The sequence below is a fragment of the Armigeres subalbatus genome, chromosome 3 (assembly GCF_024139115.2).
Source record: "Armigeres subalbatus isolate Guangzhou_Male chromosome 3, GZ_Asu_2, whole genome shotgun sequence".
Taxonomy (NCBI): domain Eukaryota; kingdom Metazoa; phylum Arthropoda; class Insecta; order Diptera; family Culicidae; genus Armigeres; species Armigeres subalbatus.
Window position 1 is genome coordinate 424,605,285 of NC_085141.1, and position 19,839 is coordinate 424,625,123.

Genomic DNA, 19,839 nt, shown 5'->3' on the forward strand with positions numbered 1-19,839 from the left:
TCATTTTCTTTATTTTAGAGATTTGCAGTCCTAGGCTGGGTCATCTTTTATTACATTGAATGTTCTTCAATCAATCTTTTTATCTTCTCATTAACTCAAGAAGTATCAACAACATAACACGATAACCGCGCTTACCAACTGATTTTAGCGAAATCAAATTGGCAAATCCAACAACTGCGAAATCAAACTGGCAATCACGGACAAGCTACTAAGGTAATAATCCTAGCCAGCTGGTGACTCTGGTCTTTGCACTCCATAAAAACGTTCCCAATAATGTGACACCATACTTACAGAAAAAATGCCTTACCATTGTTTAGAAAGAAAAATCGTACCGTTATAGGGAGAGGGAGGGGAGACCAGGAATTTTGATTCATACACATGAAATAGATCATCCATATAAGAGATATCAGAGGTGCTACGAGGGGAAGGAATTTAAAACTGCTCAAATTGCGTGCTGTGATCAGATCTCTAAAATATCTTCCATCACGATCAATGCATCTATCATCGATTGGTTTACAAGATATCATGAAATAGCATAGTCCGATTAAACAATTTAATATACTTACATGGCGACCGTGACAGGACTCTATCTATCTATCTATCTTTTTTTTTACAAGGATTAAAGGCCATCAAAAATCTGCGCGACAGACACCTCGAGCATCCACACTATGCTCGAAGGCAAACAGGGATGGGCTCCTCCCGACCTGCTAAAAATGTGCCTCCCGGATAAACCGGGTTCCTTATCCTCCTTGCCTCGATCCCCCCGGGACCACGGGATGCTGCGACTACTTCGGGGGGGGGGGGCTGTGCTCATGCACTTCTTCTAAAATTCCGGCCCCTAGCTTAGGCTAGTTCGCCGACTGGCTGGCTAATCCACTGCTCCACTGCAACGTAGTCTCGATCCTTCGACGGCCATGCACCGAACTTCCTGTCTCGAATCCTCCTGACTCCCCCCGGCGTCGAAGGTGGTCCACCAGTTCCGGCGAAGGAAACTTCCGCACTGGTGGTGCCCCGACTACCGACTATCCCGACTGTGCATCTCACAAGTCGACATAGTGTTCGACCAAAGCGAGGGGAAGGAATATCAAGGAGGTGTGATAATGCACACCTCACAGCTACTTATTAAGACTGTTAACCAGTCCACCGATTCGTTTAACAATCAGTTGAAATTTGACAGTTCAATGGTTATTTCTCCGTGGTTCAAATTTTACACCGAAGCCGACCCATTTGAGTTTTGACAACAATCTGGAGCAATTAATGGACGAGCTTTCGGAAACATTTCTAAACAAATTTCTGGAGGACATCCTTGAATGACTTCCGGAGGAATTCCTGGATAAATTTCCAGATAAATTCCTGGATTCACTTTTGCAGTAACACCCGGTGGAATTCGTGGTTAAACTTCCGGGAGAATCACTGGAGAAAATTCTGAAGGAATAGTAGAAAAGTAGAAAAACTTCCGGAGAAATTCCTGACTGAACTTCCGGAGGAGTCACTTGAAGAACTACCGGAAGAATTCGTGTAAAAACTTTCGGAGGAATTCCTGGAGATATTTCCGGAGGAATTCCTGATTAATCTTCCGAAGGAATCCTTGGAGAAAGTTCCGGAGGAATTCCTGGAGGAAAATACGGAAGAGTTCCTGGATGAAATTTCGGAGGAGTTCCTGGAAGAAATTCCGGAGGAATTCCTGGAGGAAATTCCGAATAAATTCCTGAAGAAAATTCCGGAGGAACTCCTGGAGGTAATTCCTGGAAGTGGCAGAACTGTACACCTACCTGAAACGTGAAGCAACAAAATTTGGATTTGTGGTGAATACATCGAAGACAAAGTACATGCTTCTAGGCGGATCCGAGCGCGACAGGACTCGCCTGCGAAGCAGTGTTACGATGGAAGGGAATACCTTAGAAGTGGTCGATGAATTCGCTACCTTGGATCCTTGCTAACGGCCGATAATAATGTTAGTCGTGATATAAGAAGGCGCATCATCTATGGATATCGGACCAACTACGGGCGCCAGAAGAAACTGCGGTCATGAACAAAACGCTCATAAGACCGATAGTCCTCTAAAGATATGAAACTTGGACCATGTTCGACGAGGACTTGCAAGTACTCGGGGTATTCAAGAGACGAGTGCTTATGACCATCTTTGGCAGTGTACAAAAAGATGATGTGTGGTGGCGAAGGATGAACCACGAGCTCGCTCAGCTCTGTGGCGTACCCAGCATCCAGAAGGTAGCTAAAACCGGAAGGGTACGATGGGCAGGGCATGTTACAAGAATGCCGGACAGCAGCCCTGCAAAGATGGTGTTTGCTTCCTATCCGGCAGGTACGAGAAGGCGTGGAGCGTAGCGAGCGAGGTGGGCTGACCAGGTACACAATTACTTGGCAATCGTGGGACGCATTCAAGGATGGAAAGATGCGACCTTGAGCCGTGTATTGTGGCGTCTAATTGTTGAATCAGTGTTATATGTTAGGTGTAAGCTGAATAAATGAATCGTGAAAGAAATTCCGGAGGGATTCCTGGAAGAAATTTCTGGAGGAACTTCCACAGGAATTCTTGGAGGAACCTACAGAGGAGTTTCTAGAAGAACTTACGAAGGAATTCCTGGAAAAAATCCTTAGAAATTCCTGGAGGAACTTCTGGTAGTAGTAGTAGTAGTAGTCGTAGTTTGGAAAACTTTTGTGGTGCAAAAGTGCAAAACTGAGAAAATGTAAATCGGGTGAAAGCAAAATCCTGTTACGCATATTACAAAAGCATTACTGAAATCGTGTCAACATATGGCTGTGTTTATGTTCAATTATTGAGAACAAATAACATTTACAAGCGAGGGAAATGTTGTTGTCATAGTTTTTTGTTTGCTACATGAATTACTGTAAAAAAACAAATTTCGTTCAGCTAGATGAGGTTAATAACTAACTGTGCAACAGTAAATGAGCTCTGCCGGTCTACGTAGCCACCGCACAAACGGAACTGCTGGAGAGGGTGCCAAATGATTAATGAAAACCACCGTCGGACCGGAGGACCTACATACGTGTGTGGTAGAAAACTGTGACTGCTCGATCGAACAATGAAAAAAAAATGTCACACAGCGCCAGAGTCAACGACGAATCGGCCCAGGAAAATGTTTATCAAAATCATTCTCATTAATTATGAGAAAAACCAGTGAACCGCGAAAAGCAGCACTTCCTTTTCCGGAGGTTGCCGATTGGGGCGAAAAACTGAAAATACCTGCACCGTCGGAAAACTGCAACACAATAATAATCATCCGGGTGCATGGAGGACAGAAGGCACATATGTGATAATCGAATTACGAGGTGGGAAATTGCGAGACCGGACAGAGGGCTCGAACACATGAGATAAGGAAAATATGTCATTCGCTATCCGATAGTAGTTCGGCAGCAAAGTGAACTTTTTATATTAAAAATAATTTCCATATAATACTCGAACGGAAAAGAAAAGAAAATGGGATAAGTCAAAGTTTTGAGGACATGCAATGTTTTGATAAAAAAAAAACACATTTGAGGTTAACCGAAACCAAACTCCACGGTATTCCGCAGAGTTTCTGGGTGGCAAAATCTAAGGTGGCATTTCGCATCTCGACTCGAAACCAGCAAACCATTTACACTATCATACGAACAAGGTGTGCAATGAGGCACCTGGTTTTATGATTTCATTTCGTTAAACTCCGAAAACTTCTTGAGAAAAAAAGTAGCTTTTAACTAAATTAATATGAGTTCATCGAATTTCCAAATAAACTTGTACCGTTTTACATCGAGTTGCCGGACACTTCCGTTTTTCGCTTATTTAACCATCCAGACAAGTATTTGAAGGATTATCGCTACAGGACTTTGAACCTACATGACTAATGTAAGTCTTTCTTGATCTGTGGTTGACCACTTGTGGTAGAAAAAAAGGGAGGCATATCATGTTCAATTACAAACTTTGTACTTTTTAGATTGTGGCTTAAGATTAAACATTGTGAAAAAGGTACGTATTACCCATATTCTGTCATACATATGGCGTAGTTGTGATTAATGAACACAGCATGATAACAAACTTTGTAATAAGTAGGTGGAAATTAAATAACACAAAAACTTTCTTCATAGTTTCTGGCTGTCGTGACTATAGCGAAACTGTCTACCTTTGTTTGGATTGATGGAAGAGATTTATATCTGAGTTATTGAATGAGCTTCATATAAGATGCAGATATCTAATGATTGCTTTTATATTCGTCCTATGCTAGAAAAACAAATTACAAATTGCAAACTGATTCGTCAGCTTAAGCTTTGTTGGTAACACCATCACAAAGCTATAAGAACATACTAAAGGTAAATAAGGTGAAAGTTTCGGTAGTACGGTTTTTAGAGAATCTGCAAATTGATCACAGCAACCCGCATTACCGATACATTAGTTAACCTGTTATAACACGATAGAAAACAAAAACAGCTTTGGAAAGTTTTTAAAATGGTATTATCGAGAGACCTTATGTTTTGCTCTGGCGCTGATAGTTGCGGTATTGTTCCAATAATTACGCATCCCGTACGAAACCTAGGTATAGGATTCGCAAATAAAGGAATAAAAATTACAAAATACCGCAACTGTTGGAACACTGCACTAATAATTTGTGCAATAATTCCGGCTATCAATAATGGAATCTGATGCAATTACATAAATTTTCGCCTTCGGTTAAACTCTCCAGGTAAGGATAATAAAGCACAGCTCAATTATAATCGAGAAATAAGTGTATGGACGTGCTCACCCAAGTAACAATTGAGGTTGTATCATAGTTTTATACCGTTCTTCAAAACCTAATCTCAAAACCTTCCATGCAGTCCTCGCAGTTTCCACAACCTCCTGTAGATTTCTATATAACCAGTTGGCCCAGTTTTATTGCAATCATTAAAACCTGATATGCGATCCAGTTCAGGGCCAACGGTTTTATAATATATTTTAAGTTTCACATGGTCGGGGTTCAGCCAAATCACACCAAGCGCCAATGGAAAATTTCCAATTTTTTTGATAAAGTTTTCGTGTAACAGATTCAATTAATCACAAATCGCATCAGACATCGTTCGACGCCATAGCTGAGGATATTTTACAACAAATGTACGCATGAATTGACATAAAATACTTTCCATTTTCCTTTTGCGAACAAAATATCACAAGTCAGTCTAAAAGCCGCTTGGTGCGGTTTGGTTGAACCCCGACCACATAAAACCTCCTCCAGACTTGGTGGTTTTGAGAACCACTATATGACCATGATACAACCACTTCATGACTATGATACAACAAATAAGCCGATAATTAGACAGTTGTCCACTCTCAGGTTGATTATTTATTTATTGTTTGTACTCGAATAAAAATATGTTTTTCTTCCTGCAATACATGGATTACATGTCAACCACAAAAATATAAGAATTAGATATTATCAGCCATGTTTAATAAAAGTTCATATCTGGCTTTTATTGTTCTATGCATGTTTGAAGGCATGATAAATAATCAGTATTTTAGCAATGCACTTCGTTAATTTGTTATTATTTAGAATTTTCCAAGTTTAATTAATTGCCTTAGTCAATTACTAGTCAATTAAGTAATTTCAATGAATAACCATGTTTGATTAAATAATCAAAGCATTATTCTTAAAACTTATTAGGATGACCAATTTTACCGTTTAAAAGGTGAAACATAAACACGCATGATCTTTCGATTATGAAATTCATTTTTTTCGGGATCCTGGGATTTTTCGATGTTTTCTTAGAAAACTTATTTTTTTTATTTAAAAACGATTTTATTCAATGTTCAGGGGGGAAGATGCGCAGTAGAATCGTACTGGGCCCATAACCTATTGGATATATGGGAGCCCCCTCACAAAGAAAACACAATACTAGAGTATCCTCCAACCCATGGCAGGCTACTAATTGATACTTTTGCCAAGAGCTGCAGCTCTTCCTAATCTTGAACAGATCGCTTCCTAATCTTGATGTAAATCGTTAATTTATCGTTATCGCCGATAAAGTTAATTGTGTTCAACGTAATCGTTTGCTGCGATAAAGATGAATAAACTTAATTATTATCGGAGTTCGAGAATTTAACGTAAGTTAACTCGATAATTTAAAGATTACGCGATTAAAGTTGGTATACAATTTTGACAGAAGCCGAGATTTGGACAAATTGATTGTTCATTTTGTTTGATTTTGATCGAAGCGATACACCAAAAAATTAGGCAGAGCATCGGGGTCGGACCACTTGTACTTGCGCATTTGCTGGAAAGTTTGTTGTACGAACGTCGATTGGAAGGACATGAATTGGATCAAGAATTGTTTTGGAGGCAAGAAGCTCAGGAAGACTGACCCAATGTTGGGCGGCGCGAGGAGATTAGCAAGGCGAATATCAGCTAGTGTACACAACCTCACTGTAGACGGGAGATGGGTAGGAAGCAGGCGCCAAATAGATGTAGCTGATCTTGTACTGTAGATACTTGTCGTTTAATTAAAAGAGAGCTGTAGCTGCTGGAAAAAGTATCAGTCAGTAGCCCTCCATTGAGTGGTATAGATTGCGCATCACAAAGAACCTTGGCTTCGTATACATGCCTGAGCCTACCAAATAAACGAACTTGGAAAAAATCATGTCTGATGGGAGGTATAAAAATATGATATGAGTTTATCACCTAAGTTGGGTTTCGCGTTCAAAACAAATAACTTTTGTAAGAAGAAAAATTACACTGTTTGTGACTCGGACAGTATTTTTTGTCCCGGAATCCCGGGATTTTCGGGATTTTAAAAATAATATCCCGGGAATCGGGAAATCCCGAATTTTCCTAAATCCCGGGATTTTTTGTCCCGGGATGTCCCGGGATGGAAACTCTAACTAGCAAGTTTTATCTTGGTCAAACTAAAAGCTTGGTAGTTTTATATACAATGACAACATGACACCGTAGTCGACTTTTTCTACCCTCGGCATAGCATCCAAGTATTTTTAAAAGTAAGTATTTCAATTAAATAGCATATACATAGTGACAATTGTTAAATGGTATATTTTGTACCATAAAAATGTTTTACTCTTGTTAAATTGGCAAAGCATGTATGGACTAAATGATTGTACCCCGTTTGGCATAAAGTCATTTGGCATAATGCCGTTTGGCATAATGTCGTTTGGCATAAAGTCATTTGGCATAATGGCCGTTTGGCATAATGGCCGTTTGGCATAATGGTCGTTTGGCATAAGGTCATTTGGCATAATTGTTATTTGAGCTGTGTAATGGATAAGTAAGATTTGTTGAGCCATTCAGTTACGTGGTTTCCTTCATATGGGCATTACAGGATAATTGGGAAAGGAATTGTACGGCGTGACAAATTAAGAATAAAGAAGCTTCCTGTCAAAACGGGACCATTTGAAATGTTGACGCACCTACCAGCAAGATAGATCATGTAAGGGCAAGCCAGAAAACTTGCCCATTTTTCCCTTTTATGAGCAAACGGTTTCTAAGGAAGGATCATATTTGATCATAATTCAAACAAGGAGCCATATCCTCTCTGGCTTCTGCTGGACAAATGCATCCTTTGAAAGAAGGGATCATTATTTCCTTTTCCTTAAACCGCGCAAATATCTGAATTGAAGAAAGAAATCATATCATCTCTTGCGATCTGTCGGACAAATGCACCCTTTAAAAGAATATCTTCCCGTGTCTTAAACCAAGCAAATTCCTGAATTGAAAGAAGGAACCATTTCGACTCTATGACACTACAAATATATCCATTACCCATAATGCTATTACCCCGAATGCCATCACCCCGAGTGGGACACTACCCCGAATGAGCAAGTACCCCCAGTAGTCCTGATTTCAAGTTTACAGTTTATCTCAGTGAAAAAATTTTAAACAATAGAAATTTATTTATAACTCATGTGAATGATTATTACTTGTTGTACGACTTGTTCAATAGCAGGAAGACTCCAAAAACTCCCATTACATATCATGTTCTACCTTTGAAGACTGTTCAAGTTGAAGTGAGAATTTCGAAGCACGTTCCCATGCTCAATGCAGGGAGCTGGAGGAAATTTCAAGCCACGTCGACTGGGCTTGAGACGGCTCACGAACATGTCATTTAAAGGAGGCGCTATCTCTTCTATTCGTCTCATACCGGGCAAACGCGTTTTTAATAGCAAGCATTTTCAACTCTGTTCGCTTTAAAAAAAAGAGCAAATGCGTTCATTAAAAGAAGGCATCATCTCCTATGTTTGCCTGAAAACGAGCAAATGCGTTCATTAAAAGAAGGCATTATCAACTATGTTCGCCTCATATCGGGCAAATGCATTCATCTTAACAAGGCATTCATCTTAATTAGGCATGTTGCATTAATCCGACAAAAGCGTTCATCTAAAGAAGGCATTATCAACCCTGTTTCCTTTAAACCGGGCCAACGCATTCATTTAAAGAAGGTGTTATCTCTTATGTTCGCCCTATACCGGGCAAATGCGCCATTTCACGATTCATCGGTATCTGTGGGTGTTAAAAATAGTAATAGTAGAAAACTACAGATTCGAAATGTATTCGGGCTAATGGACTTTCGGGGTAACGGATCTCGGGAGACGGAGTAGTGTCGCATTCGGGGTAATGGCTTTCGGGGTACAGGGGTGGAGCCACCATTTCCTCTCTCAACTTCTGCCGGGCGAATGCATTTTCTGAATGAAGGGATCATATATTCGTTTGCCTTAAACCGAGCAGACGCCTGAATTGAATAAAGGAACTATGTCGTCTTTTACCTTTTGCCGAGCAAATGCATCCTCTGAATGGAATAATCTCACCTTCTCTTGCCTCTAACCGAGTAAATGCTTGAATTGAAAGAAGGAACCATATCATCTTTTGCCTTCTACCGGACCTTCTGCCATCCTCTGAAAGAAGGGATCATATCTTCCCTCGCATTCAACCGAGCAAATGCCTGATTTGGAAGAAGGAAACATATCGTATTTCTCCATCTACCGGGCAGATGTATCCTTTTAAAAATGGATACATCTTCTCTGATGTAACTGCCGGGAAGATGCATCCTTTGAAAGAAGGGATCATATCCTTCTTGCCGTACATCGAGCAAATGCCTTAATTGAACAAATGAATAAAATCTTCCCTTGCCTTCGCCAAGAAAATGTATCCTTTCAAAGAAGGAACTATATCTTCCCTTTCCTAGAACTTAATATTGCATACATTAAGAATAGGAACCATACATATTCTCCCTTGTGTTATGCCTAACAAATGCATTATTTGAAAAAAGAAGCATATACTTTTTAGAAAGAATGCTTTTAAAAAGATGAATATATGTCATGCAGAAACAACTTCATTTGCTTTTTATTGCCTTTTTTGTGTAAAATTGTTTTTGCTCTTGAGCACTTACAATTTTGCTTTTTGACTCTCCGTATTTTGTAGTTTGTTTTAATCAATCAACGCTGACCCAGAGGTAAAAAGATTTAAAGTGAAATAGGCAGATTTTATTACCAAAGTACCTTTTGCAGTGATTTGATAGAATCTGAATTTTAGTTTGAAAAAATCAATTTAATACATCTCTCTTATAATGTTAAAGTGACAATCATTATAAATAATTGAAATATTATCCATAAGATTCGAGATTGATAATTACACAACTCTTATGCCAAATGACCATTATGCCAAACGGCCATTATGCCAAACGTCCGTTATGCCAAACGACATTATGCCAAACGACCTTTATGCCAAACGGCCTTATGCCAAACGGCGTTATGCCAAACGACTTTATGCCAAATGACCTACCACCGGATTAAATACATATTTTCATATCCCTTATTAGCAAATACTGTTTGACCAGTTTTTTCGACGACTTAAATATATAAGGAAACTGCTCCTGGATTTCATCTCATGGTTCCGATGTTCATCCCATTAAAAGCTGAGCAATGGAAAGGTATTTGATTTGTGATTTTTTCCAGCAGGGGTACGCATGTTGACAAAAAAACGACGAAATTGGTGCCGTATTTCTTTGTTTCCCGATAAGATGAATCTATGTTCAGTGAGTGAGATGGAGATCGGAACAGTTCCCCTACATAATTCACGATATAGAAAAACTGCTAATGTTTTTTTTTTCGTTTTCGACTGAAATCGAAATGAAAAGACTTCCGTGGGTCAAACAATTTGTGCTGAATTTGAAATTTGGTTTCTATCCATAGTAGTAGTTTAAAGCTTCGTATTCCTATGCAGGTCTTCTTCAGGATTTAAGGTTATATGTGGTCACAAGGAACTCTACGAAACTTGGTAGCTTTTATAGGCCTTGATCAAAACCGACATATACCTCAACTGCTGGCTTTATGTCAGTTCCTTTTTCTTGTTCTGAGGAGGAACATAGGAGCATTATAAAACCTAAAGAGCTATGGTTTTATATTGGAATTCAAAACGTAGTTCTCAAGTACTCTAAATGACAACTGTATAAAATCAAAATAAAACTTTAAGCATTTCTACATGCTGTAATAAAACCTCTATAAAACTAGCATAAATGTTCGAAGAATTGCGATTGTTACTTGGGCAGTTCCTCCACTATTGGGTCTTTTACCCTACGAGGTACTATAAATGATTGCTGGAAGCTGGTAAGATCGTGTTTTTTTTAAACATCAAGGCCGTTACAAATATTTAATTAACATTTTGTCCTACTGGTCTTTGAAAGGTCAAGGGGGGGATAATAAAAAATAAATATTAAAATGAAAAATATCATAAAAACTCCTCGGATTTGTTAAAGAATGATTTGAAAACTCTCAAAATTATCCGAATTTTATTTTGTTGCCCCCTCAAAATATTATTTTTTGGCAAAAAAAATCCGAGGAGGGGGGGGACAAAATAGTTTTTAAATATTTGTATCGGCCTAAGTAAACACTTTTTATAGATTCTTCATTCCAGGATATGTTGCACACTTTTTGTAAATATCAAAAAAGTAATAATATTTAATTAAATCCAAAAATATAAATCACGTTTATTTGTATAAACTGCATTCATATGATCTACAATAAACTTATAATCTACTAAAGCTGTCAATATAATCCAAAGAAACTCTCTTCAAATTTTAAAGCTCATATGTTCTAATCATGATATACTCAGGAAATATTTTCCTAACATCACAAAATCTTCCGTACGCTTCTACCATGGTCTCCACATATCTCCCCCGGCATTATCTTTCCCTCCGCATCCGTATCGTCGTCCAGATCACTATCATCATCGCTGTACTCCACTTCTTTATCCACTTTCCTGCGCTTGGCATCCGTTCGTTCGGCTTTCTCCATCAGCTCCCGTTGTAGCCGTATCCGGTCGATCAGCTTACGGTTCGGCATGAAGGCAGATGCTCGTGCATTTTCTTCCGGTGTCGGAGGAGTAGGAAAGGCAGCCATCAAGTGTTCAGCCAAGCCGGATCTGAGTTTGGCCAACGGAGTGCTGATTTTGGGATCTCCTTTCACGCTCTCTTGATCGGAAACAGGACTCAATGGTGGGCTTGGGGCGAAGGGTTGTTTCTCTTGCAGAATCGGTTTGAAGTGGTTAGAATTCAGTGGAGGAAGGCTTTGACCCGTAGGGAGCCTGGGGAAGAACGGCAATCCATTGGTGCTGTTGTGCGGCATGATGAAGGCCAGTTCTCCACTTGGCAGAAGAGATGGGATCAGAGACATAGCGTCTATCGGCAGTCGTCCGTTGTTATTGATCTCATCTGTAGTGCGACCGAATAGTCCCCCAAATGGACCCACTACGCCCGACTGAGGAAATCGTTGATACTTCAAGTAAGTTTTGAGATGGTTCGATATTCGTTGCTTCATTCCACCGTCTACACTAGAAACAGTGTTCAGATATTTATCGATTTCTTCGATGCACTCATTGAAACCACTTTTGAATTTATCCGCCACGGTCGGGTCGACTGCCATTGCAACGGCCAATTTACGGCGTTCCAAATCCTGCAGATGTTTCACAGTCAGATCCAAAATATCAGCTTTTTCTAGTTTTGAATGACGAATTGGCTGTAAATGGAATCACAATGTAAATAAATTATCACTGCTTTGCTTAATAATATGCATTACGTACGTCTTTTTCATAGCGTCTAAAAGTAAAGCCTTCAGATCGTTTAGATAGTTGTTAATCCTTGCACGGCGCTTCTTCTCCATAATAGGTTTATTCGTCTGAAATTTTAAATTGAATAAAACAACTATTATCACACATTTCATCACTGATATCCAAATTGAAGTCATTATTATAATTTCATTGTGTTAGAAACAACCATGTTGCACCAAGCTTGTCCACACACCTTTCTTATTTCCGCTTTAATTCTTCTGAGATAACTCTCGGCCTCTCTGCCTTCATTGCCATGGTCTGACTTTCCCGGTAGATCCATATTTTATGCACAATCAGTAATCAGCCTAATCCCATAAGACACTTCTTATCAGTTCCACACAACACCGCGACTCACTACTGTATCGATTTATGCTTCAAACTAAAACTCCAAAACTTCTACGCAGCACGTTGATCCCGATCTATCACCGTCCGCTTCCGTATTGCGAATGCGCGATCCCAAAATCCCGAAGCGTCCACAGAGTGTGAAGCTATTTGATCCAAGCCCACTTTCCTCTGCGCACATGTTTTCCCACCGATCCTCGATATCATTAACAATTTATTCACCCCACCTCAATCCGTCGTCGCTCATACAGAACACAGCCCAGAACCGTTCCCACGATCTATCTGCTCGGCTGCTTCGCTATGCTGCTTGTTCTACACTCTCTACCCCCGTCTGTCCGTCTGTTTTAATAAATTTGACTTTCATCCCACTTGATTGTATTTTCCCACGCCGCCGGCCCTTTGCACGGTACACGAAGCATAGAACGGAACAGCACCGAAGACGACGACCAAAACATGGCACGCATAGAACCCAACCAGAAGAAGCACACGCAAAGCGGAGTAGGCGCTGACCCACCGCCGAACGGCTCCTATCCTAATGCATAGCGACACACGAGACGGCGCGGCAGTGGGCAAAGCAAAAGGCGCTTATCCGACTTCCATATCGTTATGCGCGTACGCATACCTTCACATAAATATGATGCTCTTAGATAGGGGAGGATCGTGTGAAAAATAATCGATATGTATATTCAAAAATGTGCAAAATTTAAAGTGAAAAAATTTCATACAGGATCATGTGAACTGATTTAGTTATTTATTTATTTATTCAGACTAAGGCCGAAGTGGCCTGTGCGGTATATAAGAGTCTCCTCCATTCGGCTCGGTCCATGGCTACACGTCGCCAACCACGCAGTCTACGGAGGGTCCGCAAGTCATCTTCCACCTGATCGATCCACCTTGCCCGCTGCGCACCTCGCCTTCTTGTGCCCGTCGGATCGTTGTCGAGAACCATTTTCACCGGGTTACTGTCCGACATTCTGGCTACGTGCCCGGCCCATCGCAGTCGTCCGATTTTCGCGGTGTGAACGATGGATGGTTCTCCCAACAGCTGATGCAATTCGTGGTTCATTCGCCTCCTCCACGTACCGTCCGCCATCTGCACCCCACCATAGATGGTACGCAGCACTTTCCTTTCGAAAACTCCAAGTGCGCGTTGGTCCTCCACGAGCATCGTCCAGGTCTCGTGTCCGTAGAGGACTACCGGTCTAATGAGCGTTTTGTAGATTGTCAGTTTGGTACGGCGGCGAACTCTATTCGATCGGAGCGTCTTGCGGAGTCAAAGTACGTACGATTTCCAGCCACTATGCGTCTCCGAATTTCTCTGCTGGTGTCATTTTCGGCAGTCACCAGTGAGCCCAAGTACACAAATTCTTCTACCACCTCGATTTCGTCACCACCGATGCAAACTCGCGGTGGGTGGCTCACATTGTCTTCTCTTGAACCTCTTCCTATCATGTACTTCGTCTTCGACGTGTTGATGACTAGTCCGATCCGCTTAGCTTCCCTCTTCAGTCTGATGTAGGCTTCCTCCATCTTCTCAAAGTTACGTGCCATAATATCTATGTCGTCGGCGAAACCAAATAGCTGGACGGACTTATTGAAAATTGTACCACTCGTGTTAATCCCTGCTCTTCGTATTACCCCTTCCAAGGCGATGTTGAATAGCAAACACGAAATGGTATTTGATTTGTGATTTTTTCCAGCAGGGGTACGCATGTTGACAAAAAAACGACGAAATTGGTTCCGTATTTCGTTGCTTCCCGATGAATCTATGTTCAGTGAGTGAGAGATTGAGATCGGAACAGTTCCCCTACATAATTCACGACATAGAAAAACTGCTAATGTTTTTTTTTCATTTTCGACTGAAATCGAAATGAAAAGACTTCCGTGGGTCAAACAATTTGTGCTGAATGCGAAATTTTCTATCCATAGTAGTCGTTTAAATGTTCGTATTCCTATGCAGGTCTTCTTCAGGATTTAAGGTTATATGTGGTCACAAGGAACTCTACGAAACTTGGTAGCTTTTATAGGCCTTGATCAAAACCGACATATACCTCAACTGCTGGCTTTATGTCAGTTCCTTTTCTTGTTCTGAGGAGGAACATAGGAGCATTATAAAACCTAAAGAGCTATGGTTTTATATTGGAATTCAAAACGTAGTTCTCAAGTACTCTAAATGACAACTGTATAAAATCAAAATAAAACTTTAAGCATTTCTACATGCTGTAATAAAACCTCTATAAAACTAGCATAAATGTTCGAAGAATTGCGATTGTTACTTGGGCAGTTCCTCCACTATTGGGTCTTTTACCCTACGAGGTACTATAAATGATTGCTGGAAGCTGGTAAGATCGTATTTTTTTTAAATATCAAGGCCGTTACAAATATTTAATTATCATTTTGTCCTATTGGTCTCCGGAAGGTCAAGGAGATGGGGGGGGGATAATAAAAAATAAATAATAATATGAAAAAAAAATCATAAAACTCCTCGGATTAGTTAAAGAATGTTTTGAAAATTCTCAAAATTATCCGAATTTTATTTTGTTGTCCCCTCAAAACATTAATTTTGGGCAAAAACATCCGAGGGGAGGGGAGAAGGGAGACCAAATAGTTTTAAATATTTGTATCGGCCTAAGTAAACACTTTTTATTTATTCTTCATTCCAGGATATGTTGCACACTTTTTGTAAATATCAAAAAAGTAATAATATTTAATTAAATCCAAAAATATAAAGCACGTTTATTTGTATAAACTGCATTCATATGATCTACAATAAACTTATAACCTACTAAAGCTGTCAATATAATCCAAAGAAACTCTCTTCAAATTTTAAAGCTCATATGTTCTAATCATGATATACTCAGGAAATGTTTTCCTAACATCACAAAATCTTCCGTACGCTTCTACCATGGTCTCCACATATCTCCCCCGGCATTATCTTTCCCGTCCGCATCCGTATCGTCGTCCAGATCACTATCATCATCGCTGTACTCCACTTCTTTATCCACTTTCCTGCGCTTGGCATCCGTTCGTTCGGCTTTCTCCATCAGCTCCCGTTGTAGCCGTATCCGGTCGATCAGCTTACGGTTCGGCATGAAGGCAGATGCTCGTGCATTTTCTTCCGGTGTCGGAGGAGTAGGAAAGGCAGCCATCAAGTGTTCAGCCAAGCCGGATCTGAGTTTGGCCAACGGAGTGCTGATTTTGGGATCTCCTTTCACGCTCTCTTGATCGGAAACAGGACTCAATGGTGGGCTTGGGGCGAACGGTTGTTTCTCTTGCAGAATCGGTTTGAAGTGGTTAGAATTCAGTGGAGGAAGGCTTTGACCCGTAGGGAGCCTGGGAAAGAAAGGCAACCCGTTGGTGCTATTGTGCGGCATGATGAAGGCCAGTTCTCCACTTGGCAGAAGAGATGGGATCAGAGACATAGCGTCTATCGGCAGTCGTCCGTTGTTATTGATCTCGTCTGTAGTGCGACCAAATAGTCCCCCAAATGGACCCACTACGCCCGACTGAGGAAATCGTTGATACTTCAAGTAGGTTTTGAGATGGTTCGATATTCGTTGTTTCATTCCACCGTCTACACTGGAAACGGTGTTTAGATATTTATCAATTTCTTCGATGCACTCATTGAAACCACTTTTGAATTTATCCGCCACGGTCGGGTCGACTGCCATTGCAACGGCCAATTTACGGCGTTCCAAATCCTGCAGATGTTTCACAGTCAGATCCAAAATATCAGCTTTTTCTAGTTTTGAATGACGAATTGGCTGTAAATGGAATCACAATGTAAATAAATTATCACTGCTTTGCTTAATAGTATGCATTACGTACGTCTTTTTTCATAGCGTCTAAAAGTAAAGCCTTCAGATCGTTTAGGTAGTTGTTAATCCTTGCACGGCGCTTCTTCTCCATAATAGGTTTATTCGTCTGAAATTTTAAATTGAATAAAACAACTATTATCACACATTTCATCACTGATATCCAAATTGAAGTCATTATTATAATTTCATTGTGTTAGAAACAACCATGTTGCACCAAGCTTGTCCACACACCTTTCTTATTTCCGCTTTAATTCTTCTGAGATAACTCTCGGCCTCTCTGCCTTCATTGCCATGGTCTGACTTTCCCGGTAGATCCATATTTTATGCACAATCAGTAATCAGTTTAATCCCATAAGACACTTCTTATCAGTTCTGCACAACACCGCGACTCACTACTGTATCGATGTATGCTTCAAACTAAAACTCCAAAACTTCTACGCAGCACGTTGATCCCGATCTATCACCGTCCGCTTCCGTATTGCGAATGCGCGATCCCGAAATCCCGAAGCGTCCACAGAGTGTGAAGCTATTTGATCCAAGCCCACTTTCCTCTGCGCACATGTTTTCCCACCGATCCTCGATATCATTAACAATTTATTCACCCCACCTCAATCCGTCGTCGCTCATACAGAACACAGCCCAGAACCGTTCCCACGATCTATCTGCTCGGCTGCTTCGCTATGCTGCTTGTTCTACACTCTCTACCCCTGTCTGTCCGTCTGTTTTAATAAATTTGACTTTCATCCCACTTGATTGTATTTTCCCACGCCGCCGGCCCTTTGCACGGTACACGAAGCATAGAACGGAACAGCACCGAAGACGACGACCAAACATGGCACGCATAGAACCCAACCAGAAGAAGCACACGCAAAGCGGAGTAGGCGCTGACCCACCGCCGAACGGCTCCTAACCTAATGCATAGCGACACACGAGACGGCGCGGCAGTGGGCAAAGCAAAAGGCGCTTATCCGACTTCCATATCGTTATGCGCGTACGCATACCTTCACATAAATATGATGCTCTTAGATAGGGGAGGATCGTGTGAAAAATAATCGATATGTATATTCAAAAATGTGCAAAATTTAAAGTGAAAAAATTTCATACAGGATCATGTGAACTGATTTAGTTATTTATTTATTTATTCAGACTAAGGCCGAAGTGGCCTGTGCGGTATATAAGAGTCTCCTCCATTCGGCTCGGTCCATGGCTACACGTCGCCAACCACGCAGTCTACGGAGGGTCCGCAAGTCATCTTCCACCTGATCGATCCACCTTGCCCGCTGCGCACCTCGCCTTCTTGTGCCCGTCGGATCGTTGTCGAGAACCATTTTCACCGGGTTACTGTCCGACATTCTGGCTACGTGCCCGGCCCATCGCAGTCGTCCGATTTTCGCGGTGTGAACGATGGATGGTTCTCCCAACAGCTGATGCAATTCGTGGTTCATTCGCCTCCTCCACGTACCGTCCGCCATCTGCACCCCACCATAGATGGTACGCAGCACTTTCCTTTCGAAAACTCCAAGTGCGCGTTGGTCCTCCACGAGCATCGTCCAGGTCTCGTGTCCGTAGAGGACTACCGGTCTAATGAGCGTTTTGTAGATTGTCAGTTTGGTACGGCGGCGAACTCTATTCGATCGGAGCGTCTTGCGGAGTCCAAAGTACGTACGATTTCCAGCCACTATGCGTCTCCGAATTTCTCTGCTGGTGTCATTTTCGGCAGTCACCAGTGAGCCCAAGTACACAAATTCTTCTACCACCTCGATTTCGTCACCACCGATGCAAACTCGCGGTGGGTGGCTCACATTGTCTTCTCTTGAACCTCTTCCTATCATGTACTTCGTCTTCGACGTGTTGATGACTAGTCCGATCCGCTTAGCTTCCTCTTCAGTCTGATGTAGGCTTCCTCCATCTTCTCAAAGTTACGTGCCAAAATATCAATGTCGTCGGCGAAACCAAATAGCTGGACGGACTGATTGAAAATTGTACCACTCGTGTTAAGCCCTGCTCTTCGTATTACCCCACCAAGGCGATGTTGAATAGCAAACACGAAAGACCATCACCTTGCCGTAACCCTCTGCGGGTTTCGAAGGGACTCGAGAATGCCCTGAAACTCGAACTACGCACATCACCCGATCCATCGTCGCCTTGATCAACCGTATCAGTTTATCCGGAAAACCGTGTTCGTGCATTAGCTGCCATAGCTGGTCCCGATCGATTGTATCATATGCGGCTTTGAAGTCGATGAATAGATGATGTGTGGGCACGTTGTATTCGCGGCATTTCTGCAGTACTTGGCGAATGGCGAACACCTGGTCCGTGGTGGAGCGTTCGCCCATAAAACCCGCCTGGTACTGCCCCACGAACTCCCTTGCAGTTGGTGCTAGTCGACGGCATAAAATTTGGGAGTGTACCTTGTAGGCGGCGTTCAGCAATGTGATTGCGCGGTAATTGCTACAATCCAGCTTATCGCCCTTTTGTAGATGGGACACAAGACACCTTCCATCCACTCCTGCGGCAAAACTTCCTCCTCCCAAATCTTGGTAATGACCCAGTGCAGCGCTCTAGCCAGTGCCTCACCACCGTGTTTAAATAGCTCTCCTGGTAGTTGGTCAACCCCAGGGGCTTTGTTATTTTTCAGCCGGCCAATCTTCTCCTGGATTTCCTGGAGATCCAGGACCGGTAAAACTGTGTCCTAAGCGCGTTCTCCCAGGTCCATCATCATACCGCCATCTTCGTCTGCCACATCGCCATTCAGGTGCTCTTCGTAGTGCTGCCGCCATCTTTGGATCACCTCACGCTCGTTCGTAAGAAGTTTCCTGTTTATGTCCTTACACATATCAGGCTGTGGCACGTGGCCCTTACGTGAACGGCTTAACTTCTCATAAAACTTTCATGTGTAATTAGCGCGGTACAGTTGCTCTGTATCTTCACGGTCTCCATCTTCCTGCTTGTGGTTTTCTTCCGAAAAATCGAATTTTGACTGTTCCGCGCCCGTTTGAATCGTGCCTCGTTCGACATCGTGCGGTGTTGCAGCAATCTCGCCCATGCTGCATTCTTCTCTTCCACTAACTGCTCACATTCGCCGACATACCAGTCGCTTCTCTGGTCCGGGGGCACCGTGCCAAGTGCAGCGGTTGCGGTGCTACCAATGGTGGATCGAATATCTCTCCAGCCATCTTCAAGAGACGCTGCGCCTAGCTGCTCTTCCGTTGGGAGTGCCACTTCCAGCTGCTGCGCGTATTCTTGGGCTAGTCTACCGTCTAGTAGCCGCCCGATATTAAGCCGCGGCGTCCGACTTCGACGCGTGTTGTACACCGTCGAGAGTTTTGAGCGCAGGCATACTGCAACGAGGTAGTGATCGGATTCAATATTCGCACTGCGGTAAGTGCGGACGTTCGTGATGTCGGAGAAGAATTTACCGTCGATTAGAACGTGGTCGATTTGGTTTTCCGTTTCTTGGTTAGGTGATTTCCATGTGGCCTTGTGGATATTTTTGCGGGGAAAGAAGGTGCTTCGGACTACCATTCCGCGGGAGGCTGCGAAGTTTATGCATCGTTGGCCGTTGTCATTCGATACGGTGTGCA

General features: G+C 42.1%; 2 protein-coding genes across 2 annotated transcripts; both read right to left on the reverse strand.

The window, feature by feature from the left end:
* Positions 1 to 10,995: 10,995 nt before the first annotated feature.
* On the reverse strand, positions 10,996 to 13,112 carry LOC134224377 (protein deadpan-like). The gene is given in 4 exon segments (XM_062703703.1): positions 10,996 to 11,185; positions 11,188 to 12,004; positions 12,065 to 12,163; positions 12,289 to 13,112. Coding segments are annotated over 4 exon segments (1,047 nt in total). The 5' UTR covers positions 12,376 to 13,112; the 3' UTR covers positions 10,996 to 11,141.
* A 1,952-nt stretch (positions 13,113 to 15,064) lies between these two features.
* On the reverse strand, positions 15,065 to 16,858 carry LOC134224378 (protein deadpan-like). The gene is made up of 3 exons (XM_062703704.1): positions 16,487 to 16,858; positions 16,266 to 16,361; positions 15,065 to 16,201 (listed from the first exon to the last, which is right to left on the reverse strand). Exons 1-3 carry the CDS (start codon positions 16,571 to 16,573, stop codon positions 15,338 to 15,340), a joined length of 1,047 nt encoding a protein of 348 aa, XP_062559688.1. The 5' UTR covers positions 16,574 to 16,858; the 3' UTR covers positions 15,065 to 15,337.
* Positions 16,859 to 19,839: the final 2,981 nt, after the last annotated feature.

Coding starts and splice junctions, on each gene's coding strand:
- LOC134224378 (XM_062703704.1), bottom strand. CDS start 16,573: ATGGATCTACCGGGAAAGTCAGACCATGGCAATGAAGGCAGAGAGGCC. Junction 16,362..16,486: donor TTAAAGCGGAAATAAGAAAG/GTGTGTGGACAA, acceptor TTAAAATTTCAG/ACGAATAAACCTATTATGGA. Junction 16,202..16,265: donor TAGACGCTATGAAAAAAGAC/GTACGTAATGCA, acceptor TTCCATTTACAG/CCAATTCGTCATTCAAAACT.